At 33.3% G+C, this 24,796-nt stretch overlaps 2 protein-coding genes across 3 annotated transcripts in view; one reads left to right on the plus strand and one right to left on the minus strand.

Moving 5' to 3' along the window:
* Positions 1–24,796, plus strand: part of LOC105212171 (RING-box protein 2) — a 43,100-nt gene that overhangs the window by 402 nt on the left and 17,902 nt on the right. The window lies entirely within an intron of this gene.
* Tret1_7 (facilitated trehalose transporter Tret1) lies at positions 1,060–14,616 on the minus strand. Of its 2 annotated transcripts, XM_029040119.2 has the most exons (9): positions 14,461–14,616; positions 10,073–10,276; positions 9,506–10,003; positions 9,033–9,436; positions 8,795–8,945; positions 3,319–3,444; positions 2,435–3,220; positions 2,072–2,357; positions 1,060–2,012 (listed from the first exon to the last, which is right to left on the minus strand). In XM_029040119.2, the coding sequence occupies exons 2-9, from the start codon at positions 10,157–10,159 to the stop codon at positions 1,825–1,827; spliced, it is 2,526 nt and encodes an 841-aa protein (XP_028895952.1). In that variant the 5' UTR covers positions 10,160–10,276; positions 14,461–14,616; the 3' UTR covers positions 1,060–1,824. The 2 variants fall into 2 exon arrangements, with proteins under 2 accessions (XP_028895952.1, XP_028895953.1); XM_029040120.2 differs by lacking the exons at positions 8,795–8,945; positions 9,033–9,436; positions 9,506–10,003; positions 10,073–10,276; positions 14,461–14,616 and adding an exon at positions 3,553–4,220.

Below are 24,796 nucleotides of genomic sequence, written 5' to 3' on the forward strand. Positions count from 1 at the left end.
AGAGGGTATTGTTAACTGTCTACGAAGTTTGTTAAGGATTCCTACTGATTATTAGTTTATTGGCCGGAGCCATATTTTGTTTAGAATCACTAATGTTTAGGAATACGTTAATGTTACATTGGGTTATATTGAGAACTTGCGACTTTGTACAATTTACCTTATCATCTCACTTTTCACTATTGTTCTTGCTTTTACCCAAATATAAATATTTTAAATATTTTTTGGTTCCACAAGGGGAATAAATTGTGTTCACAATTTCCTTAAGGAACTGTAACCTATCACCTCTCTCCGTTGTTTTGTGTATACTTTTACAAAAACTGGTATTTTTTGTAATATATCGTATATCTGAAAGCAGAATTGAAGCTTTAAACTGTTAAAATCCATACATTCTCTTCATATATTATCTCGATTTTTAATTTGTTCAATATCACTGAAACCATAACGATAACAAATTCCTTAGTAATATAATAATACCGTCTCGAGTGCAAATTAGTAAACAAATTTTCAATGCATAAGAGCTTCAAGCCAAAAGGAATATACCAATACTTTTTAAAGTAGGACTATATAAATAAAGTAATTACAGTTGCTACATACAAAAACACTTGTATTATCATTAGCTTAATAACAGACCTACATACATAACTTTTCAAAAAACACAAATCTTATTGGAATTTCAAATAATTTTGTCTGGTTGTATTAAATGTAAAAAAATTATAGATTTATAAGGTGTAGAGAGTTCCCTTTCTTTGTCAAAAACCTGTGTCACAGTTTAATACTGATTTTGGTTGGACTACTAGTGCATATTAAAATTTAACATTCGGTATATTAAACCATTTTACTCCATTTTAATTTCATGACTGAATTTCAATTTCGAAAAAACATTTTTTACAAACTTCTCACAAAATATCCACAATCCCTCCTTAACAACGTGACACATTAACCTTCCAGTTGTATAAAAATCAAAGTGCTTGTGGAAGAATTTCATTGTTGTGGTAACCTTAGACTACCTCGCCCAACCATTCTACAATGATTATTCCAGAATAATAAATAATACACAAATTGTTTTCGGTCATTGTACACTTCAGTTTAGGTCGACAGACCGTTTATATTTAAAATAAATTTTATTTTCATTTAACAATTACTTATTGAATTCATAGTTAATTTATATTGGTTTATAATAACATAATATAAGGCGATTGTTGATTATCTTAGTAGTTTCTATAATTTTTACTTATATTTTTTTCTTAGTTTTGTTTTGTGTTATTGTTAGTTATATCGTCTAACTTAATAAATATAGCACTAATGGTCATTAGAATAATATTAAAAAATTGTATTTTTAATTAAAAAGAAAGTACACAGTTAGGTCACTACTACATTTTTACTGTAAATACTACTAATAACACAATGCGATTTCCATAAAAACATATTTCATTTTTTCATTTAAATTTTTTTGTTAAAAATTTTGGAACCACCAATTGTCATGAACCAACAGAAAGTTGCACACATTTCCTTTCGGCTAAAACGGCTATTAGACTACATCACATTCAGAATATTATAAATCTCATCTACATAATTTCTTTGACTTGCTAGCTGCTTAAAGAATATATTCGTACATTTTAAACGCGCATCTTCATTCTGCTTTGTTCCTCAAACTTTACTTCACACTGGTCAAGTTATTTGCTGCAATGTTGCGCTACTAAATTTACAATTAAGGCACTTAAACTAGTATTTGGTTGTATTTGAATGCACATCATAACATGTATGTATGTGCATGTGTATGTGCATGTGTATGTGTATGTAAACCATACGCTGAGTGACATCTTTCTACATATTGAAAGACAAGGGCTTGATATTCGCCACAGAGGACATACGACGCACACGACCCATCATTTTGCGTTCAATGTCTTCCAGCGTTTTGCCTTGTGTCTCAGGCACATAGAATATCACGAAGAATAAGCCCACCAAACAGATGGAGCCAAAAAGCCAGAAAGCACCATGAGCGCCCATTGTATCTGTAAAGATTTCGATTTTGAGTTGAAGGCTAGGTCGGCAATGTGCAGTCTAAACTTACCAATCATGTCGCGGAAGGTTTTGGTCACAATGAATGTGCAAGTCCAATTGAAGGCGGTGGCCACTGATGCAGCAGAGCCACGAATTTTCGCCGGCAAAATCTCGCCCATCATCAACCACGGTATGGGACCGAAGCCGAGTGAAAAGCCAACTACATAGATGACGAAACTGGCCAATGGTAACCAACCAACTTCGGTGATGTCCATGCCAGATGCTTTGCAATAGAAGAAGCCACCAAGGGTGAAGAGTGAAATAATCATGGCCACATCGGAGATATAGAGCAGAATCTGCGGAAATAACGAAAATAGTCGATCGAAAATTAATACCAAAATTCTTCAAATTGTATGTAGGCATTCCTATTTACCTTGCGTCCGAGCCGATCAATGAGTACGGTTGCCATAAATGTTGCCATAAAATTCACAATACCCACAATAATTGTGCATAGATTGCCATCAATGGTGGATCCAGCTTCTTGGAATATCATTACTGTATAAAAGATGACAGCATTTATACCGCTAAGTTGTTGGAAGAACATCAAACCCAACGAAATGGATAGAGGCTTCAAATTGTTGCGATAAAACAACTCAACCAATTGATTGCTTGACGAGTGTCTATCTGCATGTGCTTGCGTACGTAAAAGACCCTTTAACTCTGGCTCAACGTCAGCTTGTTTACCACGTAGCCATTGTAGTGCACGACGTGCACGATCTTCACGACCACGTGAAATATACCAACGTGGTGTCTCCGGAATTAGGAACATGAGAATCAAAAATGGTATAGGTAACGCACCACCGAGGTAAGCTAATTGGGACCAATCTAAATATGAGCCGGCGACAAAGCAAAGTAAGATGCCGATGTTGCCGAAAGCTGTTGGTAGTAGACCCAATGAGCCACGTACTTCCGGTTGTACAGTTTCGCCTAAATACACGGGCAACGAGAGCGAAGCAATGCCCACACAGAAACCAGCAAGTGAGCGTCCAGCTAACACCATGGCAACATTGGCAGCGCAAGCGATGAGCAGCCAAGAGATAATGAAGGGCACGGCGGTAGCCAGAATTGTATTGCGACGACCGAGATATTCAATAAATGGTCCACCAGCAATGCCGCCAGCTAAACCCGCCAGTGGCATTAGACCGCCTACCCAGGAAGCCTATAATAAGTATTTAAAATTTGATTAGAAAATTTACAAATATTGTTTAGGAAGTAATGCAAACTGGAATTTTGTGCCGTGTTTTTTGTAGAACTTACCTCTTGTGGTGTCACTTCAAAGTCCGTGTAATTTCTGTCAGTCATTGATACTAAAGCTGGAGAGGTGTAGGCGGATGAGAAACCAACGACCAATGAACCCATTGATACGCTCAGTGATGCAAGCACCTGCAATCGATAAAATCATTTTGTTTTTTGTAAACAGTTGTTTGGAAAAAGAATAACAATAAAATAATATATGTAAATATCATTTCTAAAAGTGGCTCATAATTGCACCTGATGAGCGATCCCGCTTGGTTTAGGCTCATCTTCGGGTACTGTAAACGACATAAAAGTGTCGGCACGTGCAAGCAACTTCATTTTGTGTGATTTTGAGAATAATTTTTCGACCGTTACTCTTTCGTATCAACTGAATTTCACACATAAATTATTTGGTGGTTCACAAATTTATTTCAAATATTTCTCAATATTTTCACATGCAATTATAAAGTGATCCCGTCGTAGATATTCTGACTTTTAAGTCGAGAAAAAACACGTTTTTTATTGAAAGGATCTGCCTGCCTGTATAAATTGTATTCGTCCAACTACGCTGCACAAGCTACGTAACGCTTTACTCGAAAGCTAATATCAAACTGATGTCGTTGGTGCAATTTTCGAAGTGGTTTTCAACATTGCCCGCCGTTGCTATTGCAAGCTATAGCTGCTAATAATTTATAGTGGTTGTTGCTGTTGCAGTCGCAGTCGGTGCTACCGCTTCTTAAGCACACTTAAGTGGCAGAATTTTAAACACACATTGTATTTACAGTACAAACGCAACTTTATTTTTTGTTTTTGATTTTCTACATATTCTTGAACGAAATATTTGCTCTTTTATTGTTTGCTTTCTATAAATTTCCTGTCCAAAGCTACAGTGACATTTGACTTTGCGTCAACTATTAAAAGCTTTAAGAGCGTTTACAGCGTTTTAAATATTTTAAAATGTTCTGCGGAGAGTTAATTTTCGAATGGAAACTTTGAAATCTATTTAGTTTTGATGAACAGATGGTTTTAGCGTTATGAATTGAATATCTGTATATAGCTAATTGAATTTGATACAACAAATTGGTTTGCATATGTGTAAAGCAAAAACAACTTTTAGCCATAAATAGAATATTAATTAATTTTTTAATATGTAGAGCAATATGAACTGTATTCATTTCAGCTGGTAACGGTAGACTTGTACTTAATTGTTTCAATAAAAAAATGTCTATAGAGAATCGATAATCAGGCGATTTTCCTGATTTCTATCAATAGTCGGCAAATAATAATAATGCTGAAACAGCTTTATATAAGTTAGTTTTGGACAGATGTTGCTATTGTTTGAAATTGTTGATACTTATGAGTAATTTAAAATTTTTTCAAATGATACTTTTATCAATTTATTATGAAAAGTAATTAATTTTGTTATTTTACTCAGTATAAAATATTTTTTTTTTGTATTAAAATATTTTAAATTCAATTGTAATGGAAATTTCATCAGAACTCGGTGAAGTTCAAAGTTTATTACATATACATATATTAAAAAGATTTTAATTGCAGAAAAATATGTTTTAGACATTTGCTTTGCTGTTCGCAATATATGCATGTAAATGAATGTGTGCTCCAGCGGCCAAATGTGACCTTTTGCTAATATTTGTAATAAAAAATCTCTGAGATTTTCCGCTGCAAAGCTTACCTAATGGCAATCTACCCATTAGTGTTTGTATTAAAATATTAAATATAAACAATAAACAATTTTGGCGATAGCTTTGCAATTAAAAACTGATAATGAGCCTATAAGCAGAGTAATAATGTAAATTATCATGTAAATAATAGCTTCCTTTACAGTACATTCGTTCGTTCGTACATTTGGTACGTTCGTCCCGCGCGTTAGTGATCTAGTGATGCGCATCTCTTATCACGCTGTTTTCGAATGTCCATGTGCGTTTCAGCACAATCTGATAACAGCTAGAAATTAAGAGTGCAAAGGCAATAGCAGCGGCTGGACAGCGTCATCGTCATGTCGCCGGAATCAGCGGAGGTGGCAGCTGACAATAGCAATGACAACAGCGACAGTAGCAGCAGCAGCAATTAAAAAAAATGTATTTTACAAAATCCGTTGATTATACGTATTTGGTTCGAAGCAGTTATTGTTTTGATTTTCGTTTTTTTTTTTTACTTTTTTGCTACTTTGTAAACACCAACATGTATGCGAGTAATCGAACGCCGGTTTTGAAGAACTTTTCACATAGGTTACTAATGCTATTCTTTCTTGAGTTTAATTACGGCTAGGTGTAGCACACGACTTTTGTTTTGAACCGCTGATAAGCTCGTTTTGCATGCAACTGAAATGTTTTCTTGGAAATTGCAGACAATGCCAACAGCGTATAGGAACCATATTTCAAAGTTTCGTTTTTTATTGATTCAATATGGTTTTATTCAGTAGTATTGACGTCTGCATTCGCACTTACACACATATATGCTTTCGTATGTATGTATGCAGCTTGGAGTCAAGGTAGCAAGGCCTAGCGATCCATCACAAGTTGATTGACTGTAATGGTGTCCATGTGCAAGAGAGCTGACGACACGTGTCCTTTAGTTGCAGCCTTGACTTTACTGGACTCTAGTCCATTGAGTTGTTCGGCTTTGTTGCAACCTACGCACTTTATGAAATTGCGTTTATTACTTAGTGCGGTATTTTTACAACTAATTTATGTGCTCAAAACATAAGCTTGTGGCTTTCAATACATATATTTTTGTTTATAAGGTTAGTAGCTTCAACAAATTTATTGCATACACTCCAATAGGCCTCGCCACATACTACGTTGGACTTTTTTCAAAAAGGAACTATATTTGTTTTCGTTTTTGAAAATCGTATGTGTGAAACTAAATTGCATCTTGTAGTTTTTGTGATGAAATAAAGAACATAACGGTTATTGTTCAAAGTTCAGCTTGAGTACAATGTGGAAAATGATACGATTAGTCATTGGGAAAACCTATTTACCGTTATATGCAATTTCTAATATTTAAATAATTTATTGTTATTACAATTTGCTTGTGCTTTAAATTATGACTATGATTTCACTTTACTAATTTTTCATAACTTTGTAACTTTTAATTTTTACATTTATATGAATAAACTTTCATTTTATGAATTCTTAAGTCTGCTAAAAGGAAATGAAAACGGGTTAGTTAAAAACATTCAAGACTGTACTTTTTCAACTTTTGTTGAAGAATTCTCTAAAGAAGGGTTGATTCGCGCTTTATGAATAAAGTAAATTTTTTTTTTTAAGTTTGTATTTAAAAAAGTTGCCACATTTTACTATTTAAAAATTTAATTTTACTTTCAACAATAAATTTTCGAAGTCTTTTCGTACTTAAGCTCACTTTACAAAATTTACCATTAAGTTTGCCACATCTAACATGGGTCTTTAAAAAATACCTCACTCCTAATTCCTGCTTTGCATTTATTTACCTGCGTCCATATGTAAATAGCCTGACTATTCTCGTTTATTTCGAATTTCACATTTTGATCCATCTTTGCCGTTTCGAAAAATTGCAAACACAATTATCCTCTAACGTAATGTGTCAATAATTTGATTTCACTTTGTACAATAATTGATTTATTAGCTTGACTGGCGTTTTAGACGCATCCGCGTTCATCTCCTGTATTACACTCACTATGCGCCGTTTCCTAGACTAGCTCCGTTCAGGCAAGTTGAATGTTTATCAGTACATTTGTAAATTGATTATGGCTTGAAAAATGTTCTTCATTATTCAATTTAATTGTATACACACTTTGAGGTCATTTAATCTCTAGAAGACGAGTCGTCGCAAAATTCGATTATCAATTCTATACCTACTATATACAAAGTATATTTAAATTTTTCTATATTATATGAATTTCTATAGTATATGTATAATCTTATATTAAAATTGATTCGAAACTATTTACTTTTGTTCGTGTTCGAAGTAATGAAATTAGTCGTAAACATAATCTCATCTACAAATATTTGAAATGAGCGCGCGAAATCTTTGCTATGCGAAAGTAAAAACAAAATTTCATTATCACTTTATATGGTACATACATACAGTAAATAGATACTGTACTATTTGTTATATGAAGGGAATCCTGCTTTGTTGCTAACAAGCCATATTTTTTTTATTAGTTTAATTGTTTTGTAAGAAAGGTTTAAAATCGTATAATAGTGATTTCTTTAAAATTCAACTCAAACTCAAGTAAATGGAAATGTTGAATTGTGTATAACGGTATATTTATTGGAACTACAAGATTAGTGGGAAGATTTAAAATTTTTGTTGTAATTGGGAATCTTTATATATTTACATATGTATATGTATTATATGCATTTTACGGATATGGAAATTTACATTTCTTCAAAACACTCCCGACTTGTATAACTATAATTTTCCACTTTCAACTAACGAACATGCATACAGAGTGCTCTAATTAAACCTTAGTCACAAGCAAATAATTCTCATGTTTTCCATTTCAAAACTTTATTAAAATGTATCACTCCAAGAATCTAACTGGATTTGAATCAAACCAAGTTTTGGCAAATAAGAAAGCTACAATTTCATTGAAAGTCGTGTCTTCCACATGATTGCAGTGACTTTATTCTACTATTGTTACTCAAAATTCTGTCACTAAACGTTTTGAAACAACAACAATACTCCGCAAAATAACCGATAATTCGGTAAAAAAGAAAAGTAAAGACGCTTGCGGTTTACCCTGTATACGAGCATTTGTACTTTAATTAAAAACGTCTATATCTTAGCGTTATTTACTGCTTACTTTAATAGCAATTTATATTGCCTTTCTGTATGTTCCACGCATTTTCCGCAATAATTACACTATTTATAGACAACAATAGGTTTTGCTGCTAATAGAAATACATTTTAATATTTGCGTCAAGGCATTTCCCACTTTTCCTGTTATCGTACTTCTTCGTGTGTTTGAATGTGTATGTGTGTGTGAGAAGACTTACATCTTTGCTCTACGCACATTAGTATTTGTTAAATCAGCCATTAAAGTGTGTCGGCCTTATTTTGTTAAATTAACTGTCTAAAAAGCTCTGCTACATATACCGTTACTATAAAATTAATTATTTTTAATAATTTTTTACATTTTATCCATAAACTGGTTAACTAAAACCTGTGCGCAAGACATTACGTTTTGTTAACATAGCGCCGAAATGTAGGCAACATTTTCGAAATAGCGTACATCGATTAGAATATCACTTGTGAACTTGTGAAATATAAAAGTAAAAATATTTTCCTCTATTACGAGCAATAAAAATTAGCTAATGTGACGTTGAAGCACCCTAATGTGTAGCTTAATTAATTATATTAGGAATATTATCGATTTCAAGTAAGATAAAATACCGCTAACGTCAGCATGAACCACTTTAGGCATACCATCGTGCATATATGTATTAATAAGCATATATTATACGAGAGTTTCTAAGTGCTTAACACTCACCTGCGTCCAAATATAAATTGGATTCGTTGTCGGTCTGTACACTTCCAGTTTGGGTTTACCATCCTCGGTAATCTGTCGGACGAAAGGTACAGCTTGGCGCAGGTTGTCATTTTTCTTTTTGCCTATTTCGTCCATTTCGTACAGTCTATGGCTGAAAGATAAAAGAGAGAGAAGAAAATTATTTGAGAAGACCCTTCACACACATATTATATCCACATGGATGTGTGTTTGTACATACCTTTTCCGCGAATCTGTACTTATGGATCGTTGCTGCTGGAAATTTTCACGATTCGCCTCGTAGTCTTCATCGCTCTCACTTTCCAAGTCCTTCAGATCAATGATGACCGGTTTGGTAATATCTTTAGGGCGGTGTATTAAACGTTTGTGTTCAACGTCATCCGCTTCCTCTTCACTGTCTGTACTGGAACCTTGTAATACTTTTTCGAGTTTGAAACTGACACGCGGATCCAAACTTTGATGTTTACGTCCTTGAAATTCGCGCCGATTCTTGTGGAACTCTTCCTCAGAGGAGGAGTTATTTAGTATGTCCTCGAGGAAACGTGTGCCCTTGACATCGAGTGAGACATGCTTCTTAGCTTGAAATTGGCGACGATTATCATTTGCCAATATATTTTTGAGGTCCTTTAAGTAAAAAATACACGTACAATAAGCAACTTTTTGGATAGAACTTCAAGTAAATGTTTCACATACCTTCAATATGCCCTTGTGATCTACACTAACTGTTTTCTGTTTTTGGTAGCCTGTGCGCCGATTCTCGAAATTATCCTCGTCACTACTGTCGACCGTCGGCCGTTCAAAGGACACGCGTGAACCCTTCAACGACTGTTTGCTGCGCTGCAGCTCATCATTGGTCAGCGAAACGGTGCTGCGCTGATGATGATCGCGATGACTGTGCGGTGCTGATGGTGGCGGCGGTAGTGCCACAAAGTCCTGACTGCCAGTCGATTTGGCCGGCTGGCTGAGTGGCAACGGCACCAACGGTGGTGGTGGGTGTATGTCGCTATCCTCTATGATGGGGCCGAACTGTAGTGGTGTGTCATCGACGCTAAAGGTATTCTGTTGCGCCATTTGTCTTTGCTGTGGTGTGGGCCCACGTGGGAAGAGGAACGGGTCCTCGGGTAGAATTGTGTCCAAACTTGTAGCTGTATTCGATTGCGAGAGTCCCTCTTCGACGCGTTGATAAGTGTCCTGTTGTGTTTGGGGAGCATAATTAGTACATTTCATTTCAAGTAGTGCTGACTTTGTGCAGAGACTTACCGTTGAACGTGTGAGTTTGTCCTTGATTTTGCCCATGGCATTGCTGAGCGGTTGGTGGCCACTGCCACGATTATCACGTCCACTCATTGTGGTGTTTCCTTTAGCTCTTTTTATGTTTTCACTGATTTAATTTGGAAATTAATTTGCGTTTAAAATTCACCACACTTGAATTTGTTGTTTCTTTTCACTGTTTGCTGATATACGCTGCAAAGAGAAAGAGAAATGTGAGTATGAAAGAGCATGTGTATAATACAAAGTCAGTTGCAGAGCACAATTCTCTTAAGGCGCTCTCTTCTCTAACTCGGTGCTTGCAACGTGGTGGCGTGCGAGCGTCTAAACTTGGCGCTGTGGCGTTTTCGTGTGCGCTGCTGATTACAATTGTGGCTGGCAAGTAGCATTGATTTCGGCTCGTCGGCGTTTGCACTTCAAATGTCATTTGCGTGTATATTTGTGCGATTTGTATGAAAGTGCAAAAATTGCGCGCGCACCAAATTCGACTGCGATTATTGGCGAATTCGGAAATTTATTTTCCTCCTCACGCCTAATTTACACATATGCAAATCTAAATTGCATACATTTTGTTTACAAATAATAGTTTCGAAATTTCCATTACTAAGCACTTTTGAAATGTGCTGAATTTTTTTCGCATTTATTTATTTTGCAATTTCTACGAAAAGCGAAAATTAAAACAAAAGCGTTTTGCGGCCATATGCATATCGACACTGAACTGTACAATGCTCAATGTGTGTACACATTAATTGTTTGCGGTCTTTGATTTTCAAAAGTTCTTCTAATTATAACATTCACGGTCTCTGTACATACTGTTTTGCACAAGCACAGCAAGTGTTTGACCGCCCCACCTCCCCTTTCTTTACTTGTAAATTTGCGCGCTACCTACCTCTCGGGGGGGTTCACAACGAAGAATGGCAAATTTAGAAAAATAAGAAAATAGAAAAAATAGCATATTACGTAAAAAACGCAGACGAGGGCAAGTTCTGTTGTTCGACAATTACATTTCTACTACTGTCTGGACTTAAATTTATCTTAGAAGCTTGTACTAACATTCGTGTATATTGTTTCGGTAAAGGCAAATGCGTCACTTTGAAAAGTAAATTAACTAATATTTCATTTAACGCAGCTGTTCATTATGCATGCTTGACTACCTTTAAAATAATAATCACAAATTATGCAATTGATAAATGCAAACTATATGAGGTCGAAACTATTTCGGTAAACTTCAATGATTTCATTATGTATTATAGAAATTTTAGCACGAACATTTCACTATTTTCTTATTTTTTTCATTAGTTTTCAATTGTGGCACAAGAAATTGTTATTTTGTGACCTATATTTACTTATTTTGTAGAATTTTGTATTTTAAATTCCATTTTCTTGGTTGCAGGCTATATATGTATGTATTTCGGATGTGTAGTACATATGTATGTATTCGATTCGTACTTTTAAATACTTTTGACAGATTTTTAATGTAGTATATATTTTTAGCATTACTTCGATATTCATTGTATAGTAGAAAATCGTTTTCTATGGAACACCAGGAAAGTGAAATTTAACTTTAATTTTCACAAATGTCCAGAAATGTCTAATGTCCTGAAAATTTTGTTAATTTTTATTAAATTATTATTATTTTTTATTTAATTATTTTTTTTTATTTCATTAATATTATTTTTTATTTAATTATTATTTTTTTTTTTAAATCATATAAACAAAAAATTTAAAATTAGCTAATCAGTTGAAAGAAATTGATTGATATTGAGACGTCTTTTCGTTGAACTTTGTTTGTTACCAATTTTGAGTAACTTTGTTTGTTACCAATTTTGAGTGCATCGCAAATATTTGTTTTAATTAAATTTTCACTATAGCTATGACGCTTTGCCCAAATGTTGTCAAAATTGTTAGGTTCAGGCTGAAAATGTATTTTTATTATTATTTTTACTATATTTTATATAATTTTATTTATTTTTAAAGTTTTGTTTTTAATTTAGTAAACTTCTTTATGCTTACAGTTTTGTTATTATGTTATTTTTTTATTTTGTTATTATTTTTTATTTATTTATTTTTATTATCATTATTTATTTATTTATTTATTAATTTATTTATTAATATTTTTATTTATTTTTTATTTATTTTTTTTTATTATCATTTATTTTTTATTTATTAATTTTTTTTTATTTTGAATTTATTTTTTTTTTAGTTTATTTTTAATCTATGCAATTTATTTTAATTTCTTTCTTCTATCTATTTTTGTTTTTAATATTCTTCTTCACTTTAATATAATTGATACATTTTTTTATTTAAATAATTATTTTAATTTGTAACAATCCTTTCATATATTATTTTTAAAGCTCCATCAATTTATTTTTCTTTAATTTTATTTGATTTAAATTTTTTCTTCGATTTTATAATGTAATTATAGATTTGTAATATCTACATATATATTGCTATTGTTTTTCCTTTAAAATTTGATATATTCATTGACTTCTTGCTGAATAGCTGGTCTCAATACTTTGAATTTGCTCTGTCTGTATAGAAATATATATTTTTGTACATATATTGGCGTTTACGTATATGCATGTATGTATATATGTAGATTGTATTTGAATAATTTGCATCTATTTTTATACGTTTTTCTCTTCTGTTGTGCTTTTACTTTCTCATCTTAAATTTTTGCAATATTTCTTCGTATATACATATGTATAAATACAAATGTACGTACGTAATTCTTAATATATGCACATATATAATTACTATGCTTGTATATTTAAATTTTACGTATACGTACGAGTTTTTCTGGTATTTTCGCTTATGCAGAGTTTTATTTAATTGCACATATCTACGTATATATGTACATATATGTGCTAATTACCATGTCTAGGCGTACATTTGTATGCACATATTCATAATGAAATTTATTAAAATTTTATATCAAATTCAGAGGGCAAGGTTTTTAGTGCATATTTGCATATAATTAGTTGAATGTGTTTGTATTGAAATAAATGTCAATTGAAAGTGTATTTTAATTTTTTTTGCAATTGCGACATTTAAAAACAGATAAACTACAGTTTATTTTTATGAAAATTTTCTTTCATATAAATATATTGTTTTTAACAAAATAAAATTTTTTAATGTTAAACAATTTTTGATATATATTAGCAACTTGTATAGAGTCTGCATTCAAATTTGTAAAAATTTACTATATTAAAAAAAAAAAAATATTTTATAAAAACTCAAATATTATGTTAAAAATGTTATTAGTTTTCATTAAACAATTTTTTTTATAAAGTAGCAGTAACTGCTATTGGTCACTGTTTGTAAATAAAAGTTAGACTTTAAACCTCGCACATCGATAAATAAAATTTTAATTATTTTCCCACTTCATAAGCAGTTACAAATGCACACTTTTTCATAATAATCTTAATAATTTCATAATTATAAAACATTATTATTTATTTTATTTATTATTCACATGCAATCTTCATTTAAATACATACAGCAACTCAATATTTTCTAAGTAATTGGCATAAACTCATTTGATTTTTCATGCAATTTTTATGCTTTCTAATTTCAATTACATAATAACTTAGCATTTTCCGCTTTTCTAACATAACAAAGCATTTGTTTATATACTGTAGCGAATTTACATAAATATGTTTACTATTAGTGTTTTTTCATACGACCTTCACCAGCATTTCGCGTCACTAATTGCTCTAAATGTGTTCACACCGAAAAATTCATAATACTTCCTGCCGCACAAAAGCTGTTTTTGATCAGTGAAAAATTTGCCACATATGTAACTACTGCTAAATTTATGTAAATGAAACACACAAAAACAACACCAAACTACTACTGCTGCTGAGCTTTGCAAGTTTTCAGTAATGAAAAAAATCCCTCGATCGCACAGTCAATTAGTTCGTTTCTTTTCTAGCACTTCAATTGAAAAGGGCAATCGCAACGCGACGTAACAAATCGCTTTTATAATGAAATTACTTTTATTAGCTAGCAAAAACTATTTTTATTAATTATGCCAATTTTGCACTTTAACTTAGTTGCCATGACTCGCGCCAGACATTGGAACAACACTTTAACTCCGCGCGTTTTAGTTCAAGCACAAACCGAATGCCGCCAAATTTAACAAATTTAACTTTGCCAACTAGCAGTCAAAAATACGCGCAACTACTATGCACACACACGCACAGTTCTACATATATTCACGAGTCGAAGAAAAAAGTAAACTAAACTATAATAATAAATGTATATTTATGTAAATTTCAGCAAATTGACGTTCGCAAGCCACACACTACTAGTACCGTTTGCCACCATCACCAAAGTCAAGTCAAGTCTCGCGATATTTGTTTATTTGGCATTTTTACCTTTTCGAATTTGAAATTGAAATATATCCACGCTATAACTAAAGCACGCGATCAGTATGCGCCGCGCTTATATAGTCGCTGCTCGTCCGTTGAACGCTTCGTGGCGCTCACTTGACGCTGACGATATTCTGATATCCAATTGAGTAGCGTTCTCTTGCTCTTTCCGCCAACATTGAGGGTGCGGTGCGGTGCGGCGCGCTGTTGTATGCGCGACTTTTCCAATTTTCGTTTGCGCAGCAAACTTGTTGAGCGCCACGCTTAGATATATGCATACATACAGACACACTACTTGGCTTCGTAAGACATTTTATGAGCGCGAGAGCAAAGTAGTTGCCAAACAGTGGTAGTGGAGATAATGACGTTTTGCGGTTGTCGGCGTAGAGACGTGGTTCACCAAGCGTTTTAGTTAGAAAATTAGTGTGTTGATTTTTGAATGAAATGTGCGCGATCATTGATCTAAGTATATGTGGCTGCATGTGTAGTCTGGTAGATGGCGCATAAAGTTTGGCCGCCGCTGGGCGGGAGAGTGGAGTGGAGTAGGGGCGGTAGTAGCGCGTGAAAGCATGATTGTGAGCGCCAGTGTAATTGTAATAAGTGTGTCACATTCATTTTAATATTATAAAAATCATATGCGCTCATTTGGCATTGAAAATTTATTGAGGTCAGCACCCCTGTAAAAATGTATGCGCAGTACCAGCCTTCCTACTTAGATACTTAAGTGTAATTTATGAGTTACTTGACCCTTGCTTTGCCAAACACTCATACAGAAAAACTATTAAAAATCTGAGATTTACGAAAGTCTGCACTTAACTACAGTTACATGCACACAAACACACATACATACAGATGTAAAGCCTGAAATATATGTCGTCTATAATAATGTTAAGTTAAGTCTATTTTTACACTAAGTTAATTGAATCATCTTCAATTTGACGCCGGATACTTGTCGACCTACAACTTGACAGTGATTACCCGTTTTAGTTTATATACTAAGTGTGTGTATGTATGCACAATATGTGTCGATTAATCACACAGACTAACTGTCACATACATACAGACAATTTAAATTAAATTATTTGGCGCACAAATTTGTAAATTTTTTAAAGCGCACGCCGGTTGCGGCTATAAAAATCAAGAATTAAAAGTGAAAATCACAAGTTTTAAATGTTACATTTTAAGAATAATTTTATTTTCAAATAGTTAAATGTTTGACTCATTTTTGTGTCCGAAAATTATAATTCACTTAATTTATACAACAAATTAAAATTTTAATGATTTTTCGACCGCACCGACAAGTTGCCCAAACCAGTTGTAGAAAATCTCTTAGAAAATTGCTAAATTCAAAAAGCTTTTAGTATTTTTTAAACACAAATATGTACATATTTAAAAGTTTCTTCTAATTTTAGCAACGGCAAATAAAAGTTATGTGCTTTTTTTTTGGTAAAACAATGACTGTTGCTTTGCACTTGTCTGCGGCGAAATCGAACATTTAGTATAGATGCTGTCTGTCTATGAAATAAATATGCAAATATATTTCAAATTCAAATCTATACATACAAATGCAGATCTATTCATGTATATATTGAAAGCGAAGCGTTATGACGCAGAAAACTTAAGTATTTAAGCTGGTCTAGACAGGGTACACTTCAAATGTTAGTTATTTAGCTGCTAAAGCACTTACTTTTACCAAGAATTCAGTTGTAGATTTACTGTTCATTAAACTGTTAATAGTTTGAGAATTGAGTTTATAGCAAATAACTGTTTTAATGGATTTTTGCTTTTTCTAAACTTTATAGTCACACTGTGAGTTATTTTTTGAAACCGGAAGTGACGCAAAACTGATGGAAATTCTTTAGAAATTAACAACTGATTTTGGTGGTCTTCTGAATTTTTTAATTTGATCTTTAGTAAATCTATCCACCTAGTTTTTCGGATCTTCGAAGATCTTATTATATTTCTACATCTAGATTCTAGATGAGATCTAGAAACTTTGAAGAAAGAAGGAAGAAACTTTTTCAGAAATTAACAACTGGCTTTGACGGTCTTCTGAATTTGTTAATTTGACTATTAAAAAACATTTCCAAACGGTTTTTAGGAACTTCTAAGATCTTAGGATCATTCTAGATAAGATAGCTAGATAGAAGCTTTGAGAGAACCTTTGAGCTTTTCTGAAAAACCTTTGAAATCCAGTCCTTATAATAGCTTCAAAATTCGAAAGCTTGTGCAGAAAACCTTTAACTCGAGGTCATATAACTGGTATAACGGTGATTTTATGAGATTTTATACTGGATAGTATATTATATTTTATTCTTGTCTGTCTGTCCGTCCGTCTATGCAAGCTGTAACTTGAGTAAAAATTAAGATATCTTGATGAAACATGGCACATTATTTCTTGGCACCCTGAGGAGGTTGCTTTCGCTTTGGGCAAAATCGGACCATTGACACGCCCACAAAATGGCGAAAACCAAAAATCTATAAAGTGCCATAACTAAGCCATAAATAAAGTTTAAAAATTTGGAATAAAGGATCGCACTAGGAAGGGGCATATCTGGATGTAATTTTTTTGGGGAAGTAGGCGTGGCCCGGCCCCCAAATCGGTTATTTGTATATATCTCGCAAACCAATAAAGCTACATAAACCAAACTTTCTGCAGTCGGTTGTCCTACGTACCCCACCACACACCATGAAAATAGTTGAAATCGGATAATAACCACGCCCACCTCCCATACAAAGGTTAGGTTGAAAATTACTAAAAGTGAGTGAGTTACTAACGAAAAACGTCAGAAACACTAAATTTCACAGAAATAATAACAGAAGGAAGCTGCACTCAGATTTTTTTTTTACAAAATGGAAACTGGGCGTGGCATCGCCCACTTATGGGTCAAAAACCATATCTCAGGAACTACTCGACCGATTCGAATGAAATTCGGTATATATTATTTTCTTTACACCCTGATGACAAGTGTGGAAAATGGATGAAATCGTATCACAACCACGACAACTTTCCATATAACACAATTTTGAAGTCCACCTGATTCCTTCACTTTATAAGATATACATAAGGAAGCAATGAAGATAGCGAAATAAAACTTTACACAAAAATACTTTATATGATCTGTGGCATCACTTGTGAAAAAATTGTCGAAATCGGACTATAACTTTTCAATGCCCCGGATATCGAATATGGTAACTTTTCACCGAAAATTTCGGTAAATCTTGCGATAGTATAATATGTTCAGTTGCACCCGAACTTTGCCTTTCCTTACTTGTTTATATATAATATACATCATTTTTTTTATATACATATGTACATACATTTTAACCACTCAGCACTTAGTATTTACATGTAAATCTAAAACTACGTTAGAAGGCGTAAATTAGATACACGCAAATTAGGGAGAATCAGTGAAAATTTGCGCCTGCCATTTTGCGCTTCTTAACTAATTAAGTCGGAAAATAAGCGGTCGGGGAGGGAAGGTAGTGCTGGGAGGCAACGAATTGTGTCTATACTGCGTGTGAATTTTCCCTTCCGCTCAATATCGTCAATCGCAGAATTAGCGAAAGGGTAAATGAAGAGCAACGCATAGCTGTCAATAGATTGTTTTTTATTTAAACTAGAGAAGTGTGCGAACGGCAGAAGTGTGTGGAGGGCAGCGGTTGGCGCTGAAACACACAGCACAAAGTTCATTTTGAGTAAGTGCAAATTACTGTGGATATATATATGTACATATAAATTTGCTGGCGGCATACGGTTGGCGGAATTTTTTGGCGAAAGCTAAATATAGCATATTGGTGAATAATTGTATTTGTGTGCAATACGTATAGACTTCAGACATGACGGTAGGAAATTGTGTTGTTTGTGAAAATTGTTTTAAAAGATGTAAGATTTTTATAATTTTATCTTATTAAAGAAAGCTACTTTTATAATAATCTCTTAAAAGGTTATGAAACATTGACTTGATACCGTCCCTGCGTTCATCGGTCGTTCATTACATTTAATATTACTCAGTAAAGGCAAGCAATGAATATTTTTACATTTTGCTCTCTTGCTAATTATCTTTCTTTTTTTGTCCTCAGCAGCCAATTTCAAGTCACAATGCACTATTACAATTGAATCAATTTTCGACTTCATCGAAATGTTTTTTTTAATTTTTTATACAATTCATATGGAATGAGTATTCTTCCAAGTTTCTTTGACGCTTCTCAGACAAAATTGAAGAAGATTTACTACCAAACAAAACAAAACTGCCATTTTAAGAGCTTTTACCAAGAAACATTTGCTGGACATCGCATTTTTTGTACTTTATTCTTGAATATTGTAGAAGCATCCACATTATTCGTTAAAGTGTCAAGTCATTCTTGCTGGGATGTGAACTCGGCGCTAACATGTTGCAGTATATATTTTATGAGAAATGGTATTTGTAATTTTCGTGTACGTGAGTGCGCCGACGTGTGCATTTAACAGACATTTATATGTACATATGTACCATATACACATACACCATCATCTATAATTATATGTATGCATTGGTGTGCAGAAAGTCACACGTTGCCAACAGTTTGTAGCGCTCACGTTCCGCACTTTGCCTGCCCAATTGTGCCAACAAGTCAACAAATTTACCCAAAACGAACATTTACACACACACACATAGATATGTGCATATGCAGTGTATTGGCAAATGAATCACATGTATCGCGATAGCGACAGCGGCAGTAACCAACGGCACCAGCCTCAAACTGGCTAACTGATCAGCGATCATTGCAGTACCAGTTTATAGTGTCGTTGTTGGTTTTGTTTTTTGTTTTAACTTATTTTCTTTCGTTTTTCCTTATAGTAGTTTTTCATTTTTCATTTAATATTTTTTTCTTTCCGTTTTTTTGCAACTCATTTGTTGTTCTTTCATTTTTGGTATTTCTGTATATAAACCTATAAACACATACAAGCACATATTTTATCTTTTTTAATAGTGTGTGTGTAAATGTGACACAGCGTTACGTTCACTCACGTGCAAGCGCACACATACACATACGCTAAATAAGACATACATATTTACATTTGTATGTATATATGTATGCTGTGTTATGTTATGTATACGTAAAGTCAAATAGGAGGCAAAGCCATCAGTGGCTTTGACGTCAAGCGTACGAGAGACGAGCCTCCAATCGACTACGCCAATTACAACAACAGCAAAACATACATGGCAAAGCAGTCATGGCGGGCAACCAACACATGCACAAACACATACATATATAGCATATGGTGTATATAATTACGATATAAATGCAAAGTAAGAAGAAAAAAAGTGGCAGAAATTCGAAATAACCGCAAATGAAAAACTAAACCCACATGACCAGTTGCTATACGAGTACGTTCACATGCACCCCTACACACATAGACACACACAAGGTATTCGCATACATAGATACATACATATTTATTCGTATATTAGATGAGGCCACATGATAAATAATTAAAAAGAATTATTTGTTACAAACAAACATACATACATACATACAAAATACAATAGCAGCACATATTTTCATACATGTTTTTATTACTATTATTTATACATTTGTGTGTTTACTGGCATTTTCAACTAATATTTTTGTTATTCATATATGTATATTTTTTTTCAATTTCAATTTAAATTAATTTTGTTTATTTCTTATTTTAATTGCTTATTGAATTCAATTCGCTTGATTGCGATTCGTCGTGGCGTTTGTGGCAAATTCCGTCAATTTCAATGAAATTTCAACATTTGATCACCACGAACAAACGACGCGAGTTCGCCTCAGGCACACCCCTTTTTGTTGGTTTCAACATTCGACGCGGAGGCACGTTTCACTTGACCACATCCATACATATATACATATTTCGCGTCTTCATACAAATGCATTTTTATTGCGTTTTGATTTGCTTGCATTGCACAGTCTTAATTGCTTCTGAAGGTGTTGTCTAGAAGGATTTTCTATAATATGAATATAATTCAACAATTATTTTTGCGTTTATGCATGCGCAAGGCCAGGACGCGTTGGTACTAAAATTATCTTCATAGCGTTATTTATAGTGTCCATTTATTATTTCTATGACTCTATGCAGCCGAAATTCATCAGTAACGTTAAAACTTGTAATCGTTATAATATGACACATGCAACCTTGGCAGGTGTGTCGCACGTTTTAGGGTTTTTTCACACAAAACAGTTAGTGCACTTCGCACATGGACTATGAAAACAAATTATAAACTACCGCTTTCATTACAGTTCAGTTTTAAAAATTAATTATTATTTATAAATATTAACTGACGTTCTATCATCATTTTCGAATTAGTATATTAATTTTAATATAATATGTTAATATTTGAAACGGCAATAACGTTAATTATACTCGAAAACCCTTCGACTTGCGTCAACAAGTTTTCAAAAATTATATTCCCTTTTTTAAGCGGTTCGGCGAGTCTATGATTTTGAAAAATATATATTTTTAAACTCTCGCAACAAAGCTGCTAGAGAGTATTATAGTTTTGTTTACATACCGGTTGCTTGTAAAACCCAAAACTAAACGAGTTAGATATAGGGTTATATATACCAAAGTGATCAGTGTGAAGAGTGGACTTCACATCCGAATGTCTGTCTGTCCGTCCGTCCGTCTGTGCAAGCTGTAACTTGAGTAAAAATTAAGATATCTTGATGAAACTTGGCACACTTATTTCTTGGCACCATAGGAAGGTTGGGCAAAATCGGAGCAGTGCCACGCCCACAAAATGGCGAAAACCATAAAACACATAAAGTGCCATAACTAAGCCATAAATAAAACTATGGAAATAAAATTTGGTATGAAAGATCGCACTATGAAAGGGCATATTTGGATGTAATTTTTTTGGGGAGGTGGGCGTGGCCCCGCCCCCAAATAGGTTTTTTTTACATATCTCGGAAACCAATAGAGCTACATATATAAACCAAACTTTCTGCAGTTGTTTGTTTTTAGCCACTTCTTAATACAGTCCAAACATGAAAGAAATCGGATAGTAACAACGCCCACCTCCTATACAAAGGTTAGGTTGAAAATTACTAAAAGTGGGTTAACTCACTAACGAAAAACGTCTGAAAGACTAAATTTCACATAAGAAATGGCAGATGGAAGCTGCACTCAGATTTTTTTACAAAATGGAAAATGGACGTGGCGTCGGCCACTTATGGGTCAAAAACCATATCTCAGGAACCACTCGACCGATTTCAATGAAACTTGGTTTGTAATAGTTTCCTTACATCCCAATGATATGTTGTGAAAATATGCCAAATCGCTTCACAACCAAGTCTACTTCCTATATACGAGAACTTTGAAGATGATCTGAATCGCTTACATTACAATATATACAGTAAGCACTAGTGAAGATATCGGTGCAGAACTTTGCCCAAATACTATGTTTATAGTGTGGCAGCCCCATTCTAAAAATCGCCGAAATCGGACCATAAGCTTTTAAGGCCCCATATATCGAACACGAGGACCTCGGTGCTTCTAACCTAATATTAGGGTTTTCAACTTTCAATGGACTTTATACAATATATATGACGAATATGAGGCTCAAATTGTGTATTATATAATATAAATAAAGTTAAATAATTAAATTGCGAGAGTATAAAATGTTCGGTTACACCCGAACTTAGCCTTTCCTTACTTGTTCATTCTCAATACACTTTGGGTCCTAAAAACTATAATAAATTTGTAAAATATATAACTATTTTCATGCACAATCCATTGTAGTGTCGAATAGAGAGCGGTTCGTTTCATATTTTCCTATTTTAAGAATAAATTGTTTATATTAGTCACTTTTCTACTAATATTCTAGGCTGGCCTGACCTCTTAATACGCACTTCATCAGATTATTTCGTCAAACAAAAATTTATATAAAATCTAAATTTTTTATATGTTTCGAATACATATGTAAACGGAAATGGCGCTTTCTTTTCTCTTAACCCAATTGCAATTTGTTGTATTACGAAATTTAAGAAATCTTTGCGTTAGCAACGCGCTGTAGCCTTGTTCGGTTCCAAACGTTTCGTGTATATTTTTATTGGCCAAGTCATTGGCAGAACTGAAGGTCATCGTATCGAAAAATATTCCGTTCAAACGTGTATAGCATCACGTGCTTGTTATTGCCGTTAAGAGAGTGTTGGTGTGACGCATGCCAACGCGACAGGTTTGAAACGGTGTGTAAGCGTTGTTAGTTTCTTTTACGGCGGGGAGTTTTTGAAACTTTCGAGCTTACATTTGCTTTTTAGCTCGCAAAAAAGGTTGTGATACATATTTGTATATATAAATGGGTACATATGCACCTACATATATGTATAATTTGTAAATTATTCTAACCTAAAAATTCAGGTTCAATTTCAAATCAAATTTTTTTGTTTGCTAAAACTTCGATAATTTGTAATATTTATTTTTATAATGAATTTAATCATATCGCATCCGGTTGTAATGTAAATTAAAGGTAATGAATGCGTTTTTAAAAACTCTATTATTGAAAAAAAAGTTAATTATTAGAAAATTGTACAAAATCTAGTGAAACTACGAATACACATGACTATGATTAATAATAGGAAAATTATTATTTTTCAATTATCTATTAAATTTAAATAATACATTTAAAAACATGTACAGTTATTTTTAATTAATTATGTTTATGCTTGTGTTTTTATATGGTCACTGAACTAATTTTGAGTTACCCTGAGCAACATCTTCATTCGCAACGATTTCGCTTATCGCCACGTGAGTCAAACTATGATGCTGAATATACATACATATATTTTAGAAAGCATGCGACCAACTGTTGATACATCTAATATTCATACTTAGTACATGCGTACGTACGTACTTACGTATTTACTTTAGACTTGATTACGCCACAAGCGTGAAATTTACTCACTCATCTTTCTCGTGCGATTGCGCCCTTTTCGTCTATACTGAGACTTGTCTGCTATTTAGTTTATGACTTTTTGTTTGCATTTTACTATTGTTTTGATATCGTTAAGCTTGATAATATAGCGAACACAGGTTTACATGAATTTTTTTCCAAGGTGTATGGAAATTTGGGTAATTTCGTTTTTTTGTTTTGGAAAAAAAAAAAATTAGAAAAATAAATAAATAAATAATAATAAAAATAAATAAATAATAATAATAAAAATAAATAAATAATAATAATAAAATTAAATCGATGGCAGCGAAATAGATCTATTTTTTTTTCAGTATTTAAGTGACACATTTATATAGATCTAAAGAGCGAACATATAAAAATATCATAAGTCCATTAATCTAATAAACTTTTCTTTCTCGCCCATTAAAGCAAAGAGCCTGGTTGCAAACACCATAACTTTTTTATTCCACAATCTCATTTAATTTTGTTGCGAATAAGAAAAAAATGGTATAGTGAGAAATTAGCTGTATTTTCTCAAACCCCTTTCCAGGGCTTAGGCACAATTTCTTTCAATTCGGATATTTTTTAACTCACTCAGACTCAACAATACATTTGTTTCACAATACTTTGTGTTTTTTACGAAATAGTAAACTGGTGAAATCTGCTCTGCGCTATACTCTGTTGTGCTGTGTAATCGGACTTTCCGCAAAAGCTATAAAAATCTCAGATGCACTCAAAGCGCGGGTGACATGCGAATGCGACTGCGAATGATACAACCGTTACAGCGTACATTTTACAAACATAGTTTACACGTGCACTTTATAATACACATATGTATATTTGTATCTCTCTGTTTGCCTGCACTTAAATATTATGCATTCGCCAGCCAACTTACTTAACATTTTAATGCAACTCTCCAAATTAGATTAGTGCGAAGCATACGTGCTTAAGGTGATTATTTTTTTTATTGTTAATACTAGAATTAAACGCTGTAAGTGCACACACATGTATGTACATATGTATGTACGATTATAACTGTTTCGAAGTGCAGTAGCATTTTGTCTTGTCTTGCTTGTATTTGCACAAAGTAAACTATCACCGATGAAATAACATTAAGTAGTTAACAAAAACAAAAATCACATTACTGCAATTTACAATAAATAAATCATTTACAGCAACGATCAACAATAGTAAAGTGATACGAGCAAGAGCAAAACGGCTGACAGCAAACAACATGCCATAGTGGCGTTGGTGGCGTCGGCCACAATTATTTTGTATTACACTAGTCGGTTAGTTAACAGCTGTTTAAAAAGCAACAGTGGCATTGCAAATGGACTACAGTAGTGACTGCTACGATACGATTTGCCGTACAGTCCACTTGCTTTTGTATGTGTGTGTTCCTCCAACAACTTGGTTGGCCTCCA

This window comes from Zeugodacus cucurbitae, chromosome 6 (assembly GCF_028554725.1).
Source record: "Zeugodacus cucurbitae isolate PBARC_wt_2022May chromosome 6, idZeuCucr1.2, whole genome shotgun sequence".
Classification (NCBI taxonomy): Eukaryota; Metazoa; Arthropoda; class Insecta; order Diptera; family Tephritidae; genus Zeugodacus; species Zeugodacus cucurbitae.